Source organism: Drosophila mauritiana, chromosome 2R, assembly GCF_004382145.1.
Source record: "Drosophila mauritiana strain mau12 chromosome 2R, ASM438214v1, whole genome shotgun sequence".
NCBI lineage: Eukaryota > Metazoa > Arthropoda > Insecta > Diptera > Drosophilidae > Drosophila > Drosophila mauritiana.
The window spans coordinates 6,217,122-6,239,438 of record NC_046668.1 but is presented as its reverse complement, the minus strand read 5'-3'; the positions used below and the strand labels follow the sequence as shown (position 1 = coordinate 6,239,438).

The 22,317-nt window shown below is 44.9% G+C and overlaps 1 protein-coding gene across 7 annotated transcripts; it reads left to right on the top strand.

The window, feature by feature from the left end:
• Window positions 1-242: 242 nt before the first annotated feature.
• Window positions 243-21,627, top strand: LOC117138204 (F-actin-uncapping protein LRRC16A). 7 transcript variants are annotated; one of them, XM_033300136.1, is made up of 21 exons: window positions 243-1,057; window positions 10,517-10,614; window positions 11,906-11,956; window positions 12,021-12,149; window positions 12,230-12,313; window positions 13,190-13,416; window positions 13,485-13,646; window positions 13,707-13,804; window positions 14,473-14,660; window positions 14,724-14,801; window positions 14,863-15,196; window positions 15,256-16,243; window positions 17,253-17,415; window positions 17,722-17,796; window positions 18,396-18,416; window positions 18,770-19,358; window positions 19,420-19,824; window positions 19,886-19,999; window positions 20,066-20,122; window positions 20,283-20,701; window positions 20,965-21,627. In XM_033300136.1, the coding sequence occupies exons 1-21, from the start codon at window positions 1,021-1,023 to the stop codon at window positions 21,055-21,057; spliced, it is 4,410 nt and encodes a 1,469-aa protein (XP_033156027.1). In that variant the 5' UTR covers window positions 243-1,020; the 3' UTR covers window positions 21,058-21,627. The 7 variants fall into 7 exon arrangements, 6 of the variants coding, with proteins under 6 accessions (XP_033156027.1, XP_033156028.1, XP_033156029.1 ...); XR_004459185.1 differs by lacking the exon at window positions 243-1,057 and adding an exon at window positions 3,778-3,898 and having other exon boundaries at window positions 20,283-20,800; window positions 20,965-21,057; XM_033300134.1 differs by lacking the exon at window positions 243-1,057 and adding an exon at window positions 3,778-3,898.
• Window positions 21,628-22,317: the final 690 nt, after the last annotated feature.

Genomic DNA, 22,317 nt, shown 5'->3' with positions numbered 1-22,317 from the left:
ACAGGTTACCTTCATAGTCTAACTTTGAACTATAAAAGCGAACTCTAATTTCCCACTTACTGTATGACAAAATGCGAATCACTAATGAAACCATAGTCGATTAATATGTTAAATATGAATTCTGGACATTTCACAAGCTAAAATTTAGCTACAAAATAGCAGAGCTCGCAGCATTGCTGTTAACTGCGAATGCCAAAAACGGCTGCTGTAAACGCCAGCGAAGGCAGAATTATCGTCCTCACCCAGCTCTGGTCACACTGAGTCGAAACTGAAACTGAAACTGGCTGGATGTGCGGATCGTGTATTTATTAATTTGTTGGCCATTTTCGCAGACTAACTTAACTCGCCGGAATTAGTTAGTCATAAATTAAAGGCGCGCCGGTCCGAACGGTACTTCGCTCATACATTGCTATTTAGGCTGCCGAAAAGAAAAAACCAAAATGCCGAAGGCGAAGTGAAAAGAAAAGCGAATATACACAAATATGCTGGTGAACTCGGAGCAAAAGTGCTAAATTCACGAATAAAACAAGAGGATTTAAGCCCAATTGCCGGAGGAGAAGCCAACTGCTGTCTGTGCGGCGGCGACTCAGTGAATTTTCCGTTTTCCGACCCCGCGACGAGGGTGGAAACGCGTGAAAAACCGAATCGAAAGTCCTGCGTGTGTGTGCAAATAATGTGAATAAGAATAAGAAAAGCCTGGAAAAACAAAGAGTTGGCTAAAAAAATAAATTAAGGCAGTCGAAACGAAAAGATGGGCAAACAGGCGCAATGTCCGATGCGCGGTTTTTAGTGCGGGAGCAGCTCAAGAATCCAGTTTCGGGCTGCAAGGCGTGTCAGGATTGAAATCGAACCACCACCAACACACCAACTCCAACAACAACAACAGTAGCAGCAGCAGCAACAACAGCGAAAACAGCCGCTTTGAGCCAATTTCGTTGGCCCTTTTTTTTCCTGGTCATTCCTGTTTGACTTCATTTTCACCCAACTTTCGCCGCAGAATTTCGCATATCGCAAGACAAAATGTCGACGCGCTCACAATTAACCAAGGACCTCAACGGTGAGTAATGCTCTCGCTCTCTCTCCCTCTCCCCTGGCTCCATGCTCTCTGCGCCAACCCACCGCCCACCCCCCATCATCGTTCTTTGTTTTGGAAAACGCATGAACAAAAACAAATGCAGATGCATCCCCTCCGCACCGTCGACGTTTTGTTTTCGCTCTTCACTCTTCTGTTTGGGCCGCCGGCTTCCGTTTTCTTAGATGCGACACCCCCAACACACACACACCCCCACCAAACACCCGCACACACGCTCACAAACACTGCGACATTGCCACCCACCAACCCCCCGGGGAAATACCACCCACTCACAGTTTTCGAAGCACTGACTCGTTTACTTCAACACTCACATTTAAAAATAATACATGAGTTATTTGAAAAACCAAAAAGATAATTATTTAAAAACTAAAATAAATCATAAATAAATAATTCATTTTCTAAATTAATTTTTGTGGGCCCATGCAAGAAAGTTCGTAGGTAGATTCCGTGCTAGTTAATTGAGCTGAAAGGCAACGCAAAGTCAGAAAGTGTAAATCCCAACAGACCGCGAGCGATAAATAATTATGAAAATAAAGAAAAGCACTACCTATGTACATGTGTAATAAGTAATATACACATACGCATTCGATAAACAACAGTAAGTCGGCGAGGCTTTTCACATAAATGACATTCGAAGCGCGATATATTGATATCAGTGAATGGACGAACTCTGTAAATAAACAAACTCATTGTTCAATTGCAGCTAGTGAGCAACACGATGGCTCCACAAACTAGCCACATGGTTACCAATTAAAGCAAAAGTTCTGGTTCCTACGGAAATCGCTTAACGCTTGGCCGGCCCGTTGGCTTCTCCGCGGGCGTGAAAACCGATCTGACAAAAGCCGAATCACTCAGCGGCGGCATGCAGACCGGGTAATGCCCCGTGACAGGTGTCTGCTCCAATCGCAGTCAGCCGTGAAGCACATCCACATTGGTTCCGAATTCAGAGGGAAATCCGGAAAGCGCTAGGTTCCACTTACTATGATTTGAACTGAATGTACGCAATCACTGATAACAGAAAGCAGAAGTCCACGCTTTTCATTTGGACCTTATTCGCAATAAACTTAAATTCACAGCAGGTCATTCACTTGGCTCCGATACCATAGCCTTTGTTTTGACACAAGTTTTGCCTAAATAAAAGAGGACTCTGAAAATGTTCTTGGCCCATTTCAAAATGTTTTCTTCAAGAGTTCGGAGTAAACCAGGCTCAAATCGATCGCGTTTCAAGCAGAAAATGTGCAAAATATTCTGTTCCAAGAACTTAAAGAATACAAGAAGTAATTAGTTGTTTTACTTAGTTAGTTAGTTAAAAACAAATAACAAAATCAACCAACAAACGGAGATAATGTGAATCGTGTTTATAATCAAGTAGTGCACCTAAATGGTTAGTGTTTCTTTATTTTGTTGATTGCAACTATTCCTAATTGGACACAATTCCATCCTGCCGAGACCAAACCACTGTGCCGGTCCCTAGGAATTTGGCCCCAACTCGTCACCGGGCTGAGTAATTTAATTTGAGTGCATTGACAGCAGGCTTCCACCAGTCCAGTTCCTAGTCGGAGCATCGGGCTCCAGGTGTCCCGTTCGCGAGTCCTGTTCCCGGTTGTGGGCGTTGACACCTTCGCTGTTTGTTTGCTCACTGCCTGACTTGTTTGTGCCGCCTGTCTGCATGCCCCACCTGACATGGCCATCCATCTCCGGCTTGTTGTTCTATCCTATTTCCACGCCGGCACGGGGCTTGCTTCCCGTCTGCCAATTAACGAACTCTGATTAAGTGGGCGGGGTGTTGCGCCATCGTTTATAACATATTTGAATTTCCACGGCAGCTGCAACGCCAGGGGAATCCGCCGGAATCTGGAGCACTCGCTCCAACTGGAGCATTGACAATTTTATTTATGATCTCTGCGCTGGCTGCCGCTGCTCCGGTTCCAGTTGCCTGTCCAAAATAAACTTGATTCCGCTCCAATGCACCCGAATCCGAATTGGGCATTATATAACGGGCGCGATCGGCTGTCTGATTTATGCAACTTGGTCCGGGTTCTGTTGTTGGGATCTCCCCGTCGCTTTCTTTATTTATTTAATTTAATTTTAATGTTTGGACACCTGTCGGCAGCAGTGGTTCTCATAAATAAGCCACCAAGATTGTGGCTCCTCTCTCGTAAAGACGACAATCTGTGATACAAAATGATAAGAAAAGGCAAAGAAAAAACCTTATATCATTAGTTTGGTTTGAATGATTAATATGGACAAACGAACGGACATATACGGAAATATATACTTCATAAAGTAGAAAACGCTTTTTTAAACTTGGGCATAAACCCAAATCCATTTTACGTGTCTAGGCTATAGTGTGAAACACTTTCTACGTTTACAGTGGTACTCCATCACCCTGTAAAGCTATCTAAAGTTTCCCCTCGGTTCGCTCAAATTCCTTCACTCTCCCTTCACTCTCCCGCACTCTCACTGATAAGTCTAAAATTGGCCGATAAGAGCGATCGTGGTTATCAGCGCTCAGTGCTGAAATCGCCGCGCTCGGTGCCTGGCCTGCCTTCGCAAAGTGGCTGCGCACTACCAAGGCTAATTAGCCCTGCAAATCCGCTAAGAACGCGCCGCCCGCCTTCCGACTTTTAGCCCGATATCATAGCCATTGGTGCAATTACCATTGTTCGTTCGTATTATTGAGCACCGTTAGTGCTGGAATGGGCGAAATGCGCACCATGGAGATGATGACTCACATCGACCAGTACCTGCGCCGCATCATCGAGCTGCAGATACGGGACGTGGTCAAGCAGAATCGCGACAAAGGTGAGCAATAGAAGATCACCTCGGAACGGCCGGTCGGGTGGGATGGGTGGTACTGGTGCTGGTGCTATAGCTTCATTTGTTTACCGTGTGAGTCATTGGGCCATGCACATTCCACATATCAGCACTCCACTCCCCAACTATTCACTTGCAATCAGAGCTTCCATTCTAGCTATTCTGACTTTGTTTTCAACAAATTCATTTTGCAATTGCTTTAGAAATAAACCCTAAACTTAATGTATGCATAAGAATTCATTCTTTAGGACTCCAGAAATAGGGATCTATAAAAAAAAGAGATATTTACATATTGTTTGCAATCGTAGATGACAAATAAATGCTATGGAATGCAAGTTTAAACTAAATCTATCAGAATATGCATATCTTATGTTTTTTTTTAGTTTTTATGACTAATTTTAGTCCCTTTCGAAACACCGACATCGCTGCTCGCCGCCAATCGATCTCCAGTTCCCCCTGGTTTGGTTTTCGGTCAGGTGTGATTGCTCAGGCCATTTGGCACTTCATAAAGCTGGCACAACCAACCCCCTTCTTCTGTGGCCCACGCCTCTGACCACCGCACCTTGCTCGACGGAAATTGACTTGTTGAAAGTTTATTGATGGCTGTTGTTCTTGTTGGTGTTCTTGTTGTTTTGGTTCTGCCTGTTGCGGCGAACTCTATTTGTTTGTTTACGCATTTGTTTGGCCTGCCTTCAAAGGCTTATCTCGAGCGGTTCGACTGCATTTACTCATCCAGAAGACAATTCCCCAAGCGCTCACATTGTAAAGCCCCCGAGGCCGCCACTACAATCGTTGTTTTGCAATGCCACATACGAGTATGAACATAAATATATATACATATACATATATGCAATAGGGCAAATAAACAAATGAAACGAGTGTGCTTAGTGAGGGACTTCCTCGTGATCCACTGGAATCGCAAATAAAAATAATTTAATGACTTGGAGGAGCGGTTGCCCATTGAATGGCAGGGTGGGTTGTTTGCAATAAAAATAATATTTCCATTGAATATTGAACCATCTTCAGTATTTATGAATAAATAAGTAGAATTCCACTCCTTTGTTATTAATCAGCACAACAGGACCGTAAATAGTTAACTACAAATAAAGTTTGACTCCTATTCAATCCACTATAAACCTTTCGTAACCCTGAAGCATCCTTCCAATAACCTGAATTTAAAGTGGGAGGCCATCGGCTGAAAAATGGCAAAAGCGGTCTCAAATCGTTTGACCTTCCGCCCAAGTGGACGCAATAAAATTGATTGCCCCTCCGAGAAATGTGTGTGAGAAAATTCGCAGAGCAAAGTGCGAAATGCAAAGCTATTCAAATGCTTTGTATATATTAAATGGCAAACGCTCGATGGAGAAACAAAGGCACTCGATTGGGCCTGCCCCAATTTGCAGGTCTTGCAGAAGCCGATGGCAACGCTGACCTCTGGATGACCTAGTTATGGAGAGCATATCCAGTGGATATCAATACGCCGGTCGATAAATTATGCCAGCAATTAAGTGCTGGCCATTTGCCATCCAACTAAGTGGCAAATTGCCCGCAATTAGCGCGCATACTTAATCGCTGTATGTATGTACAATGTACATACATATAAGTACATGCAACACTTTATCCTCTCCAGCTTCTGTTTTTAGTTCCAGTGACCCATTAATGTTCTCCAACGCCAACGTTTCACTCTCGCTTTTCGAGCCGAGCTGCTCCATTTTAGTGATACCTGTGCTCCACATATCCTCGCTGCTCATTAGTGGCGCATATACATTTTTCACCTGATTTGGAAACTAGTTTGGCCACATCTCGAAGAGCCACAAAAATGATAATAAAAAATAAGAAAGAACGCACGCGGCGCATTCACAAAAGCCGAAAAGCCGAAACACGCTCATGTGCTCCATTTTCCAATAGACAAATGCGAATATCTCCCCTCTCTCTCGCCGCCCATACACCCCTCTCTCTCTATCTATCTCTCCCGCTCTCTCGCCAGGTGTCTACCCCTCTCGCTCAGCATCTGTGGTGTTTGGCGAAATTGTGTCACCCAAGAAGTGACGTTAATGACGCCGCTCGCATCCCTGACCTGGCTCTTAGCCTCCTCACCATCGTCTTTTGGCCAGCTGCTTTTGGCCCACTTCTTTTTCGGGCAAAGCGACGGGGGAATGGCCTGCGAGCGGGTGAGAGAGAGAGAGGAAGAGAGAGAGAGAGAGCTATCGAGTCGTAGGAGAACTTGCTGAACCTGTCGCTTTCTATTGCTCGAACGAAAATTTCGCACAATAAATTGCGTTTTGAGGTCAAGCGAATTAAACCCGCCACACGCCACGCCCACAATTGATCGCCGTCACTCGTTAACAACAATTAGATCGAAAACTGTGACTCACGCACAATAAATTGAGGCCCATTTATTTGTTTACTTTACTTCGCACAGGGGTCAATACATTTTGATTGCTGCACTTTCCGGGGAAGTGGCCTGAATTTCGGACTAAAAAGTTTGTAATTTGCATTTCTGTTATCGCTGAATAAATGCAGCCACTGCCCACCGTCTTTGCTGCCTTTCTACCTTTTTGTGATCGTCCGCTCCATTGTGCAAATATAATTAACATAACGTAAAGTAATCGCAACTCTTGAGCCAAGAAAACGAAAATAACCATCTTCGTTTAACTTTCTTTTGTGCCGGCAGAGACGCCAAACGAGGCAGAGGCCTTGCCATTGTTGCCTTTGGTTTCCTCTTCGAATGGCTTTAAAGCGTTTCCCGTTAGCCGGTCACTTCTGGCGTTCTTTCGTTATTTCGGGCTATTACTGCAGACCAACTTAACAAACTCACATTTCTCGTAATTCGAGACTAATCAACTATTTTTCATTGAACGTTTTCTGACATTATTAGACTTCTTATTCATGTAGCAAGAAAGTATCTGAAACTCAATAGCAAGTGGATGGTAATACAAATATTTCAAATATTATTAATATTTAATTTTCAATAAATATAACTTAGACATGTCCAAACAACTTAAACGGCTTTCATGTAGCTGGAAAATTCCATTTCTATGCGACTTTGGTATAAGCTGGGGATACAGCTTCTCTATCTTATGATATCATGATAGTAAGATATAGTTAGACAAGTTCTTCCTGAATATCCCGGTGTAGAGACGCCTTTCCCACTGTCATAAATCCCCCCATGAATCCACTGCCCCCCGGTCAATTGCTGTCAAACTGGGAAATGGCTCCCTGTCCACTTCGGTGCTCCTATTTATTTGTTTGCCGTCTAGTTTTGACAGCCTTTGTATTTGCACAGGCACAGGATGTGACGTCCATTAGAACCTGCAGCGTATGGAAAGCGCACACTTTGCCGCTCACAATGCGAGCTCTACAGATTGAAAACACGAACTGCAAACACGGTGTTAAACGAAAAGACGCTGTGGACAGATGACACATGCACCTACACAGCCGCCCGCCCGCACTCGCGGCTACAGATACAGATACACAGATGCATTCACGGTCTCAGATACAGATACACATTGTATCTGGCTGTGGAGTATTTTGAACTCGTGTAATCTCTGGCATTGTGCTGAGCTGTGCAGCTGCAAAAAGTGGAAAAAGTGGAAAATGCGCCGAATTGGGTCATACTCGTTGGCTTTTATGCCAGCTTAGATTGCCGTCGATGGCTTCCCATGCCGCCTGCAGGTTTCCCAGTCGAGCATTAACTTTTTGACAAACTTTTGAGAATCAGTTCCTTGAACTCCAGAATACACCATATAACCAACTTTCGTCCATCTACATATCTTGTAGATGGACGAAAGTTGGTTAAGCATTAAGAAGGTTATTCAACCAATCAACCAATAATATGTTGTATGTATGTTAAAATACGTTTTAAATAATTGCATCCCAAATCACGTTTAATTACTCCGTTAAATCGTTAAGTTTTTAAATAAGGTTATAACGATATATTCAACAAATTCATCAATTGAAATGAATTTTCATTTGAAGATGCAATTAGCGTTCGGCAGGTTTGCCAACTAAGTAAAGAAACCACAAAAGCCAATTAAAGTCCAATTTCCTTCAGTAGGAAATGGAGTCGCGACAGAAACGGACTGACAATGTCCGGTGCAGACAGCTAATCATGGCCCAGAAGTTGCAATCCGATGCAGCACTCAAATGGCAGACAAAATGTGACCCAGGCCAATGGCAAATATCAAGCGAAGTGCCAAGTTCAGGTGTTTTTATATATATGTAGCTATAACAGGTAAACATCCACGACCTCGTTGGCGTCCAATGTTGGCTTTTTAGCCATCCATAACGTTTCCATAACGTTAAACTTTTAGTTTTGAACAATGATTTCAGATTGCAGGGCATTTGGAAACGATTGCTAAATTGTGCACATCAACCGGAAATAGATAACATTTCTATGAGTTTCAAATAATCCCAGTATATTTGAGTCATTGCCCCGTATATTTTTTTTCAATTTAATGTTGGGAAAAACTATAAAATATAGATCGAATCTTTCTATTTTTGTTAAAAGGAATGCAACCTTATCTATCTTTCTAATAGAAATGCCCAATGTAAATACTTTCTTGAGAACCTTGAATTCATTGCTTCTTTATATCAAGACTCTGACCTCATTTGTGTGTGGATTGTGGCTTTGTAGCAGGAGGAAAATTGGGATTGGGGGTTTATGCAGTGGACTTTGTAATCAGATAACAAAGCAAATACAGTTGACAACCAGCAGAAGAAGAGCATGGAAACTTCGGTAACTTCCGTTTGGGTGAATTCCTACTATTCCACATGATATTGACACACTGGCAACCGAAGTTCATAGCCCAGGAAAAGCCATCTCTGGTGGCGTTTTCTCTGCCCGAGTTCGTTCGCATTCGACGCGCTTGAGCTCCATAATTAAGAGTGGGGAATCAGTGAGCTGTTGGTTGATTATGCCCGCTTGATTTGTATCACACACTGGGTGTGCGTGTGTGCGTGTGTGTGTCGTGCGTGCCGAACCGTCTTAACAATCTATTTTGGCCATAACGCGCAATTGGCACTCATTGTCGCTGGCACCCACATCCACTCCTCCTCGATTCCCGCTGTCTGCAGTGATGGGCCATAAAGACAAACTGTCACTTTGTTTATTTTGGCCCACTCTGGGTTTCCGCCGCTTGACTGTGGTCAGGATCGAGGGAGCCCCGCAGCTCTGTTTATGGCCCACTTTATGCAAATCCACTGTAAAGCTAATGGCCATATTTCTCCGTCTATCTTTTCACCCTCCAAGCGATTTGGTAATTGCCCGAGAAATTCCAGATTCTGATTCATTTTGTCCCTTACAAACTTGTGTAGTTAGAAGAGAAATCTAAATATTATTTGAGTATATCTTGAAAGTAGTTCGTTTTTGACTTGCTCTCTTGTTAATCCTTGATCCTTAAAATCCTGTAATATGCGATTGTATCAGTAATAGATACTTGTAGCCACTTTGTGGTAAACTAACTACAGACACCACATTGATATAATTACCTCAGCGGAAAAGCACAATGTTGCCCTTGGGTGACATACCCTCTGCTAGGGTATAAGCATTAGCTCTTTGTTTGGGGGGCTTGGGAGTGCTGGGCGTGGCAGTTATGCATGAATTTTCGACATCTCAATCCCGTTTCCCCTTTGGCACATGGTTGTTATTTCTGGTGCTCCTGCTCCGTGCCCATTCCTGTACGGTAGCGTGCCCAGACGGGGAGTAGTCATAACTCCCGGCTTTGTGTCGGAGGTGCTTGGGAATCTGACATGCCTCTGGCATGACATAATATGCTCACCCCCAGTGGAGGCTTCCCCCGGCCCACCTCCTCCTCCTCCTTCTCCTCAGCTCCATACACTCGCATATCTCACTCTAAATAATTCGTCATCGCTGGCGTGTGTGCACAAAGAAAAGAGAGTACACTGTGTTGTTGGGTTATATGCTAAGTAGCTGTCGCTGTGAATCGGGGAACGGGGGAATCAGGGAATCGGGTTGGAGGTTTTGGGAGGTCGGAGGAGGCTCCAAGGGTGTTATCGCCTGAAAATTGCTATAACTACGTGTTTCGTTTGAATACGTTTGAATCAATTCGTTTCACCGACGGGCAGTGATATAATACTCGAGTTTGGCATGCACAACAAGGCCCCAAACTTTTGTACATATATAATAATGCCATTCATCCATACAGATATCTATATAATGTATGCAGTTGTGCACGGCGAGAAATGCAGCTAACATTTTGATTTGAATATAAATAAAATTGAAAAGGGACGAATGCACAATGGTATCTGTATCTGTTACTGCAGTTACAATGAAATCTATTATACCCGATTTATGAAATCTATTCTATAACATAAAAACCTAGTCATTAGTAACATATAACATTGTATTTAATTACATTTAATGAGTAATGCCAGTTGAAATTGCTTTGTTTTTGAGCGCTTTTAGTCGTTTTGTTATCGCAAGGCGCAGTTTTCGATCGCGACTTGAGTCGGCCTCGGATGTGACTAATTCATCGGCGAACGAAACTGCCAGTGGGGCTTTTAATTGCATTTCCGTTTGGTCTCCAAGTGATTTTCGTTCTGACTGCGATTCTCAAGCTCCTCCTCTCGATTATCTCTTTGCAGAAAGCGTCAAGTCCATTCTGGGTCGCCACACAAAGATACTGGTCAAGTATATGGTCAAATTGGAGACGAAAGGCGATAAGACGGAGAATCGTGTTCTGGTAAGTGAATGAAGCGCCTCCCTGGCTGCTAGCTGCTTAATTGGCCTGGCTTTCGGCCTGCTGCCAGGCCAGCTACTTCAGATCTCTTGGTCTGACATCCAGGCCTCGAGATCCGATGACGGCCAGCAGACGCCGTCTGTCAGCGGCCCAGATTCAAATTGCCGCATCTGCGGGCAGCCAGCGGTCCAATTTGTGCTAGCAAATTGCGTCCCCCAGCCTAATTGCCTCAAATTCGAAGGAAGCTACCGTTTCGCCTGAAGTGCTATTAATGTAATGAATATCTGCAGATTTGGACCGCGAATTGCGCATAATTGTGTGTCAAATTGGACTTTCAAGAAGGGTTTGGGGCAGTTAGATGCATACTAACTATATTTAATCAGTTTCAGCGATATGAACAGAAGTATGTAGCTAGAGAATTAAAATGTAGCTTAAAAATAACGGAAATAACTATTGTGCATATCATTTTTTCTAATCATTTCAAAGCTCTAATGCTAAAAATGAACGTGGCATAAAATTAAAGTGATTGAAAATATTTGTTTTCTGAAAACAGTCTAAATTTAGCGGTACAATTTAAAAATGCAGCTTAAACTTCTTTGTATCTAGTAGATACATACTTAGCATAGTACTAGAGAGTCTAATCGGTCTGTCTAACGGCTTACTTAGCTAAACCTCCTGAACATTCCGATGGTGGCAACCGATTTGTAGCTGCCCCTAGGCATGTAACTGGCCCAGAAACGTAATTGATATTTTATAGCATACTTAGCGGCGAAGGGGCACGACTTCATGCCCACCTGGGCATTCCCTGGGGGCCGGACTATGCTAATTTCATTCCTGGCCACTTGTACGGCCGCTTGGAGAGCGCACACAGCTGGAAAATTGATTTGTGCAAGCGGCTTACAAGGTGGCGGAGACAAAGTGTCCAATTACCAAAGTCGATGGGGCCAACTCTCAACCATTATCTCCGACTCCAGGAGCTCTGGGCCCGTGCATTTGAACATTTGAAGAGCTAAACGAATTACCCGACGCACTTTGATTTTCCATTAAAAGCAGCGAACTTTTCTCAATCAATTCTCGCTAGTAGACAAAGGCCGGCCAAATTGATTGAGTTTGGAGTCTCCGGTTGTCGTGATAATGCAGTTACACTCCACTGAATGCCTGAGGAATGGTCTCCATCTGCCCCATTCCCCTGCTTACTCCAGCCAGGCATGTTGGCACGCATGTCTGCTGTGTGTTTTCTTTGCCAATTACAACACTTTTCACCCATGTCTCCTTTCCTCCTTTCCTTTCGCAGGTTTTCACTCCCGTGAGGGTCTATTTGCTCAGTGCCAAAGTGCCCACCAAGGTGAGTCAGCCATCTGCAATGCCTCAATATCATAACTTAAACGCGTATTCATTTCCCCAAACAGATCGAATGCCATTTCCACTACCTGGACATTGTGGGCGTCGAGAGCAAGAAGTCCACCCACTTCTCCATTGTGACCAACGATCGGCCCTACTCGTTCGTTACCACCGGCGATGCGGGCAATTTCAGCTCGGTAAGGCACCACCACTTAGTGGTCATTATGCGCACTGTTCTATATGTAATTATCTCCATTCGATGGTGCTCATTCCGCAGAACGCTGATGTCATTCTAACCGACCTGGCCTCGGCCATCAAGCAGATATTCCCGACAGTTCCTCTAAAGTACATCATCAGAAAGGTAAGCAATGGGAGTACTTAAGGATACTAGAGGTTTTAGTGTGCTGAACTTCATTGGGTTGGGAACAGATCCCTCTGTTTATAGACAGTTATCAATGAAGCATGACCTTTTGTAAAGATTCTTGTTGCACGTTGTATGTATCCATAAACAGTGTACCCATCGCTTTAACGCACTGTGCGTTGACTCACGTCTGGCTTTAATTAATGTTTAATTAAATATTTAGCGAACAATTGTGTGTATCTGCCGAGGGCACATGTACATATGTGGTATGTCACCCACTGTGTCAGCATGCCACCCCCGCCCACTGCCCAATTAGGCTGTAAGTGCATAAACGTCGTCATCTGCGCAAGATGAGGTTAATAATTCAATGCATTTGTAATGCTCCTGGCCCCAGTTTGTCGTAAATTATGCCCGGCATGTTTATGCAAATCGCCTGAGATTCGCCCACGAGGCACCCACGAACGAACGTGGTTCCATAGCCCGCCCAACCCATAGAGGTTGCTGTCTAGCGACTTTTATCTAGCGATTCGTCTAGTAACAACAATTGGCTGGGATAATTGCCGCAGGGCACGCGACCCAGGCGTCATCGGGTTGACGCCTGGAAGTGTAGCCCCATCAAAACCCACATTCAACAAGAGTGTTAAATGCGAGATTAAGTTTAAGCAGTGGCCAAAGGAGAGGGGGCACAGAGAGAAACAGTTTTCGAGGAGTTTAGCAGGCAGTCCGAAACTTTGCATTGTTCTTCAAGTTGGTCAACTTCAGCAACACAACAAAGGCGGACCCTTGAGTCCTTTGAACGCCCTGCTAGAACTTTTTAAACCAAATTTTGCATCAGGTCAATGAACTGGTATTTTGCGCTCCTCCCCACTCTTTAAGATTGATATACAGCCACCGGAGCGGGAGACCATATTCTCCGAGGAATTCAGACCCTCCGATCCCCGAAATGTGGGTCCCTGTGGGGGATTCAGTGCCCAGTACGCCTGCATGTGCGATTTCCATGGCGTTCCCTATCGCGAGGAGGTGGCTTGGGATGTGGACACCATCTATCTGTCGCACGACACGCGAGTCCTCAACTTGCGCGACTTTGACCACCTGGAGCCAAAGTGAGTTGTCGCACCAAATTGTTGCTGCTAGCTAATTGATGTCTAATTTCCTTGCTTATTGATTTCAGAGACTTGATGGCCATCGTTTCGGCGCTGGAATACAACACGTTCTTTCGTGGCCTGAAGGCAGCCCACATGCGATTGTCCCACGAGACCCTGGAACGCATCCTGCACGTCCTTAAGCGTTCGATGTGGCTGGAAGAGCTGCACCTGGAGGCATTGGGCTTAAGGTAGGGATCGGTATAATGCAGTGGGATATCATTGATATAGCATTCTATAATTTGTTGCAGATGGGATTTCCTGAACAAGTTATCGATATCTGTGATAACGAATAGCAATCCCGCCATTCGCACCATCGATCTGAGCCACAATATAATTGAGGATAAAGGTGCGTACTCGAATTCCGGGATGCCAATCAACTGCCCTGCCCCGGCGACAATGGTGCCCCCAAACTGACATCGAATTGTAATCGAGACCCGCCTCGTGTAATCCAATTAATCCAATTCTTGTCTACCTCTCTGCTATCGTTTCTCTTCCCCGCCGTTTCCATGATTTGTCGTTTGTCGGTTTGCCATTTTGATTTGCGATTTGTGTAGGAGCAAGTTCATTGTGCGCCCTATTTGGAAAGATTGTACAAGGTTTGCAGCCACCAATAGACACCATAGCACCACAGCCATCTATTTAAAAACTTAGACATTGTATTGTTGTTGTGTTACTGCTATATTGCTCTTACCATTCTTGTTGTTTTCCCTAAGTTTGCAAATTATTTTGGCGACGTGTGTGGCCATTGTTGAGCCACCCAATTGATTCTTGAGACCATTTCTCCCATTGTTATTGACGATTGCCACACAGGTTTTCCCAGAACAACTCTTCATTCTGGTCTGTAAGCCTTCTGCTCTATGTGAACCAAATTTATCTATTAGACAAACAAATCAGTAATTATTTCAATTGGCAAAGAAACATCATGCTTTTTTCATTCATCCTACAGTCGTTGTTCGTGTGTTGGTCAGCTTTTTGCTCTTCAACTAATAGTATATCGTTTTTTCTGTGGATTAGGTGCCATTCATTTGGCTGGTCCCATAGCCAAGGTATCCAAGGGCCTGTGCAAACTGGCTTTGGCCCACTGCGGACTAACTTCGAAGGGCGTCAACCAGATGTCGCATTCGCTGACGCTCAATCAAAGTATTTCCAACTCGCTCACGTATCTAGACCTAAGTGGTAATAGTCTCAAAGATGATATAACCGTAAGTAGTCCATGGGAAAGCGAAACATTCCTAGATGTCAGTAAAATATTTCATTTTTTGCAGAATTTGCACAATTTCCTGGCTCAACCCAATGTGCTGGAGCACTTGGATCTGGCCTCGACTGACATCACGCTGGAAAATGTAAGCATTTTCATTTCCATAGAATTCCCAGTACTCATTTTTGGTCCCATATGCTTTGCAGTTGTTTGGAGCTCTGTTGCGCGGCTGCGCCACGCATTTGGCCCACCTGAACGTGTCGCACAACTCGTTCAGCACGAAGAAGGGCAAGGAGATCCCGCCCTCGTTCAAGCAGTTCTTCACCAGCACCTTCAGCCTAAAGCACCTCAACATTGCCGGCTGCAAACTTCCCATGGAGGCATTGAAGAACCTGCTGCTTGGCCTGGCCTGCAACGAGTCTACAGCCGGACTTTATCTGGATCTCAGCAGTAACACGCTGGGCGCCCAAGGTGCCCATGTGCTTGAATCCTGCATCCATGGCGTGCGAGTTCTGCAAAGCCTAGACATCAGCGATAACAGTAAGCTCAAACGAGGATAGCCATTGTTTTCGAAATGTAATTTCATGAATCTTTTTCAGATCTTGATGCTGAGCTAGCGCCCGTGCTGACAGCCATTTCCAAGAACCCCTCGATTCGGACGCTTCACCTGACCCGCAGTCTAACGGGCATGAAGCCCAAGCACATTCCACCCGTTATGGACGCCCTGGTAAACCTCATCCAGAAGGACGACTTCCCGCTGGTCGAGCTGGTACTGTCGGAGAATAAGCTGAAGCACGACCTGCACGACTTCATCAACGCTCTGGGCAGCAACCAAAGCCTTCAGAAGCTGGACATCAGTGGCAACTTCATGGGGGATGTGGGCGCCCGACTCCTGGCCAAAGCCCTGCAGATCAACAACCGGCTGCGTACCATATATATGGACAAGAACGGAGTGACGTTGCAGGGCTATGCGGATATCGTCTACGCGTTAGAGCACAACCACAGCATGCGTACCATACCCTTTCCCGTTTTCGATATTGCTCCGCATCTGAAGAGCCACCCGGATAAGACGGATGCGGTGATGCGTAAGATGCAGGAGCTGCTGCAGCGCAACTGCAATGGATTGAAGCGGGCCACCGGACAAGGATTCCGCCTGCAGCACGGCTTCATGCTCTCCTCCACGCACCAGCTGGTGGATAAGTTGGTGGCCGAGACGCAGGACACCATTTCGCTGGCCAAGGGAGGCAGTGAATCCGCCTCGGCGGTGCAGCGCCTGATTACCGACGCCGAAAACTGCAAGCAACTGATGCCAAAGCTGCAAGAGGCCGTTCGCAACGACAGTCATCCCATCGAAATGAAGCTGACCCGAGTGGCCAGTGAACTGAGCTACACGATTAAGAGTTATCTGGAGGAGACCCTGGAGACGATGATGCGCACTGGCATCGAGCAGTGTCCAAAAACGCTTGGCAACCAGATCGTAGTTCAGGATCTTCGAAAGGCTCTTGCCGAGCGTTTGGTGGTGCCCGAGGAATTCCTGCAGATCTGTCTGCTCAACAACGCCGGCAGCGAGATTATGAACAAAGTTGGGTGAGTTTCGACCAACTTAATTAACAAATTTAAGAGAGTAGACTAAAGAGTAAAAATAGTTGGGAGAAAGGTGTTTTTATATAAATAAGAGTGACAACAATATAAGCCATTATCAACAAACTATTCGTACATATACAAAAAATAAGAGGTGAGATAGGAGAGAAATCGAGTTATTGACTAATTCAATGCGAATTTTGATTAGGAAAAAGGAAAAACAAATTATATACATACACACGGAGATAAAGAACATAAGATTATTAATATTTTATAGTTAAATCTGGATAACGAGATATGCGGAATACGTGACATTAAATATAAGTATTATTTTTCACAAATAAATATGAAAGTACTATGAGTAATATTCTCGGTGAATGTGAACATGCTAATTCGCAATAGAATTCGCACATCGCCTGAAATGAGAGGCAGCAAAAACGCAAAAAACCAACAGATGACTCTATTTTTTTTTCGCATTCTCGACTTCCTAAACCAGCTCCATGTGGAACGCTCTGCGCGCTCTTTTCGCTCCAACGAAAGTTGGAAAATGTCTGTTTGTTTACGTATTCCCATATACACATGGGTGGGAGGGAGAGCTACCGCTTAGATAAGATTAAAAACAACAGACCCCGAAAACCAGAAACAGCTGAATGCATTTCCACTGTGGTCGGGATCTCGGAGCCAAACGCTTCTGTTGCGGGTTTCGCCAAAAGTCCATAGGTTTATCTGTGCTTATTGAATCGGAGCAGCGCTCATCCCTTCAGTTAGCTTCCAGCTGTTGGGAAAAAGTGTCGCGAGGAAATGGGTCTCATGCGCACTTTGTGCTGCTGCTTCGGTGCAGGGCAGAGCAGTCAGTCTTCCGGCGCAAGTCCTGCTTATAAGGAGTGTCCGGACGAGGAGCCTTTGGAGGAGTTGGTCACAGATCCAGAAAGAGCGGATCGCTTTCCTAAGAAGTATATGGCCGAAAGCCTTCTCTATTGATAACTAATTTTGTTTATTTCCCCTCTGTCCACAGTGAGATCGAACAATCCCTGGCCGCCGCCATCTCAGATCGGGCTACTGATGAGGTGCTGGATGCCCTGACCCGCTACCGCCGTGGCATGGGCATCGCAGAGTCGCCATCGGTGCTGCTGGACGAACCGCAGACGCCGGACATCGTGCGCAGTCGCTCCAGTCATGTAAGTGCTACATTCGATACGACCTGCGAGCAAACCTATCGAGTGGGTGGGTAGCTCTTATCAGCCCCAGCTAATGGGAAATGTGATGTCATGGCCCTAAGCCCCTCGGCTGGTTTCACTTTCGCTTCGACCCACAAAAAAGTGAGGCAGTTGGTATTTTGATCGTCGGTGCTGCTGCTTTGGCTCTGCTTATCAGCGCATTCGATTACAAATATTTCACCCACTTTGAGGAGTTGCCGAATCGAAGAACTATTTAGAGTGGACCTACACTCAGACTAACGAATATACGGTGTGCTTCTGTTGCAGGATGCGGATGGTTTGATCATACGACCGGGTGGACGAGGCTCGATATTGCCCAAACTGGGCTTGGAATCGCCCACTGTAAGTGTTGAAAATCTGTCGCTACCCAAGTGGATGCAATAGACGCCTCCGAAATCAGCCAAATAAAACGAATTAGTCCATAACCGCATCATATATTAAAGAGTATATGCGAACAGTAGAGTGCCAAGACCTATAAGAAGAGATACACCATTCGTATACACCCCACCATTATCCAAACACAAGCTACCACATACATACAAACATACATACATATATGCTTAGTACATTCATGTGTAAAACTGAACACTTATTCCATACCCAAGTAGCTGGATGTAGTCGACACATGCAAACCGAAAGAACTCCACTTGCATCACATACTTCCCAACATACTATACATACATCGAATCTCATTAATAAATTGCTTAAATGTGTACACCAAATGCTCATGCTCATTATTTTTCTCGTGTCTTCCTGCCCTGATCTGATCATCATCATCACCATCACTGTCAACCAAAACCGAAAACGAAAACAAACCAAAATCAATTGTACAAAATCGCAAATACTCGTACTCGTACTCGTTCTCTAAACATACTATAATTAAACCTTGTCTCCAACTCATTTACATAATTGCATTTCAAAATCCAAACAAACACAAAAAGAAATTGGAATATCTCAACCTTGTAAGTAGTTTTTGTCTTGTTCTTAAGTCTATCTATCAATCTATCTATCTTCCCAAAGGCAGTGTTTTTTCAAAACGTAAGGAATCCAAATTTCTTCTGGCTTCTTAGGTAGTTTTGGTCACTGTTTTTGGGGAAGAATTCCCTTTTATTATCCCAATCCTCTGTAGACTGCTCGTTTCTGTAGACTATCTATCGTATCTCTTTAATCGTTTTGAGTTGTAGTCCTTGTAGAGTCCCTCAAAAAACCCTAAAACAATCTTCATGATTTCACACACTCAATGAAGCATAAGCATCTCATTATGTACAAACATCCACACCAGACACATCTTAATCCTGTTCCTGATCTACCACAGGCCACACCGCATCTGCCCACCAAGCGACGCAGTCTGGCAAAGAAGGTGCGTCCCCAGTCCGTGGTGGAGAATCTCAGCCTGGGCCACTTCCCTGACCTCCTGGAGTCACCCTCCTCGCACCGCTCCAACTCCCAGTTGTCTGCCCGTGCTGCTGCCGGTGCCGCCGCCTTGGTGGGAGCCGCCAATATGACCGACAGCATCGCTGTGGACGACGGAGGAGTGGATGAGTGTTGCGACTCCATCACCGAGCTGCCCAGCGCCTCGTTCCAGCTCCAGCATCTGGTCAAAGGTCGCCCGAAGCGGGCCAAAACGCGTGCACCCACTCGGCCGTTGGTCACCACCGAGTGTGCCGGGGGCAGCAGGGAAATCGGCGAAGGTTTGGAACACTTCTTCCGGCCCGGTTCTGTTACGCCCACTACCCTGACTCCCCTAGTTTCTCCTACGTCGGAGGAATGCAGCTCATTGTCGTTTGTAGACAGCCCCACGATGAGCCGCGATGGGAATGGACACATGACCTCCGAGGAGACCACTCCCATTCTGGAGGAACGCCGACCAATTAAATTGGAGCGCCAGTCGCCATTGCTCAAAAGTAAGGAAACAATTTCCTTTTGATATGAGAAGCAGCTCTAAATTTTTCATTTCTTTGAAAGGTGCGTCATGGGCCACCCGCTCCCGGTCCACGGACAATCTAGAGAAGTATTCGCCACTGGTGGGTCGTAAGTCCCCGCTGGTCAAGATGCGAACAGAAGGAGGTCCCGGCTCGGGATCTGCCGGCGGTGCTGAGGAGACGTCCATGCCCAGTTCTAATCTGCTTAAGGCAACCGCCCGAGAGGACAAAACGCGTTCGCCCAGCAGCGATTCGATCAAAAGCCATGCCGCAGGCGAGGGTAGTGTGATTGTAAAGACTGGCAACGGCATCCTGCGAACACCCATAGTTCTGCAGAAGCCGCGTCCCTGGTCAGTTGTAGGAAGCGAGCCAAAGGCAGGCGGGGATCTTATAACAGGCAATGGGAATGCCGACTCCAGCAAGACCACGCCGGACAAACTAGAAGAAGGTGGGTGAAGAAATTAGAAGGGAGTGCGGATTAGGAAGTTAATTTTTCTCTTTCTGCTCAGATGACGTCGAGGTAGTGACATTTGGAAATACCTGCAGTGGCTCAATTGTTGGCATCACGCCGGGCATAGCTTTATCCACCAGTGGCGGTGGAAGCATTGTGGGCATTACACCAGGTAGGTCATATCAAAATGTTTGCATATATGTACATATATCAATTATTTGGGCTTTCTTTCTTTCAGGAGGTGCCCTTGAAAAGAAGTCTGTGCGAGAACTAGCAGCGGGTCTCAACAGAATGGGTAAGTTGTTCACTATGCATGCGCACGAGTAGTAGCTTGAAAATGCCTGTCCAGCACTTAGCACTTAGTAGAAGTGATGCAACCTCTTTTGACCTCCTTTGTTTTGTATCTTATTTATTTTCATATTTTGATTTGTTGTACTCGTTCGTAACCCGTAAAGAACTCCCCCTAAAGCCGCCCGTTATGCCAAGAACCCTGCTGAACGCGACGAGTGCGCGCACGAGCACGTCCTCCACAGGCTCAGGCTCAGGCTCCACCTCCAATAGTGTATCAGTCAGCTCATCCACGACCGCCAACACATCGATGACAGTATTAAACCAGAGCCAGACACGATCACGGATCGTGAGCTCGACCAGCAGCACTGGCAGCACCGAGACCATCACAGAGCGCAGCACCACCAGCACTAGCAGCAGCTCATCCAGCAGCCACGAGAAGCAGCATGCCAAGGCCTGTGCCAATTTAATCAGCAACGAAATCCTCAGTATGCGCAACGGACAGTTGGGCGCCAAGTCTGGAAGCTGCGCAGAAAGTGGTGGTGTGAAGCGGATCGCCGGCAAGGAGATCTCCACGCTATTCGAGGTTTGATCTCCGAGGCCGGAGCTGCAATGCGATAACTTGTATTCATCACCGATCAAAATTGGGTGGCTTCTTCGCTTCGTTGATTTCGGTGCTCATCCTGTGCGTCTAGCATTCGCATTTGTTGCATAGTGCTTAGTCCTTAAGTTGTGTCGTATTAGCCAGTATGCCGCATTTTGCCTGTAATTCCATATAGTTTGTGTTTGCCTGTTTAGCTCATATTTAATCGAGCCGTCTAATGGAATAACTCTTCCGCTTCCCCACAGGAGACATTAGTTGAAGAACTGCAGCAGAGCATGGCGACCAGACGCGGTTTTAGAGACTCGGCCTACACCAAGGAGGATGTCGTTGATTTATAAGTGTTCTAGTTATATGCTCAACATTCCCTCACGTCGACCCCTAGTCCTTCACCCAACCTGCCACAGTTTTACGTGATAGATAGTAGGGTTGATGATAACGTTAAGTGATGATGATGATGATGATGAGGAGGAGATGAGATGAGATGGTGGAGACAGAAGGATAGATGGAAACAAGGTTGCAACTTATCGTACTGAACCATTAATTTATGTGCAATGCCGCGTGTGTGTTGTTTTTATTTGGCAATTTAGAATGAACGTGATTTATTTATTGATACAAACGCTGATACTTTTATCCAAATTAACCTTTGCATATTTTTAAAAATGTTTTGTGTACTATATTTTATATTTTTATGTATTTAAATGAGTTAAGTGCCAATTATATACAGAATTAATCTACAAATATTTTTAGCGTGTGCTATACAACAATTTCAATGAAACTAACGAAAATAACGCAATGAATATGATACACTATACATATTATGTAATTCGATTGCGTGTATAAGAACTATTTTAAACCTAAAAAAATCTAAATGAAATATAATATTTTTTATAACTGCTTCCAAATACAAACTTTATGGTTTATTATTTCCCCTTTTCTGTTTACCTCGCCTATACACATACTTATAGTATTTGAGCGACAATCCGTTTTCAAATTATGAGGCGCGTTATGCCGCCAGAAACAAATGCATTTATTTAGAAACAAAGCGGAGACCGACGATCTTATTGATTATTTTCTAAAGAGTTAACAATTTACGATAAGAAACTAGGCGAAAACGAAAACGATAAAAAATTACTAAGCCATTTAACGACAGAAAACCGAAATCTATAGAAAACTAATTCCCCTTATCGCAAAACGATCAACTTCAATTTTGAAGATCTAGTAGTTTGCACCAACGACACAGGAAATGTTCAGAGAAGCGTTTAAACTTTAAACCAGTCCACCACCGACCACACACTTCGAGTTTTGAGTGTATCCCGTTCTCATTCAACTTCAAATTCCCGAAACGAAATAAGAAAAACTTAACGTGTTCATTAAAGTTAAGCAATTAAAACATCATTGTAATCTATTGAAATTCAAATTAAACGGAAACGATATTGGAAAGTGGTGTTATTTATTTATTTTTGAATTTTGAAAGGGCGCCCTATAGGCAGCACTGGAGATATCCCAGTATTATTACGATATTTTAAAAGGTGGAAGCCCGGCAGACCGAAAAAATACCAAAACACTGTTACCACTAGAATTATCGATAGCGATACCGG

Bases quoted from the DNA above. Each gene is read 5' to 3' on its own strand.
- LOC117138204 (XM_033300134.1), top strand. From the start codon at position 3,793: ATGGGCGAAATGCGCACCATGGAGATGATGACTCACATCGACCAGTAC. The intron at 13,417-13,484 runs GTGAGTTGTCGC...TATTGATTTCAG, and splicing joins TTTGACCACCTGGAGCCAAA to AGACTTGATGGCCATCGTTT. The intron at 15,197-15,255 runs GTAAGCTCAAAC...AATCTTTTTCAG, and splicing joins CCTAGACATCAGCGATAACA to ATCTTGATGCTGAGCTAGCG.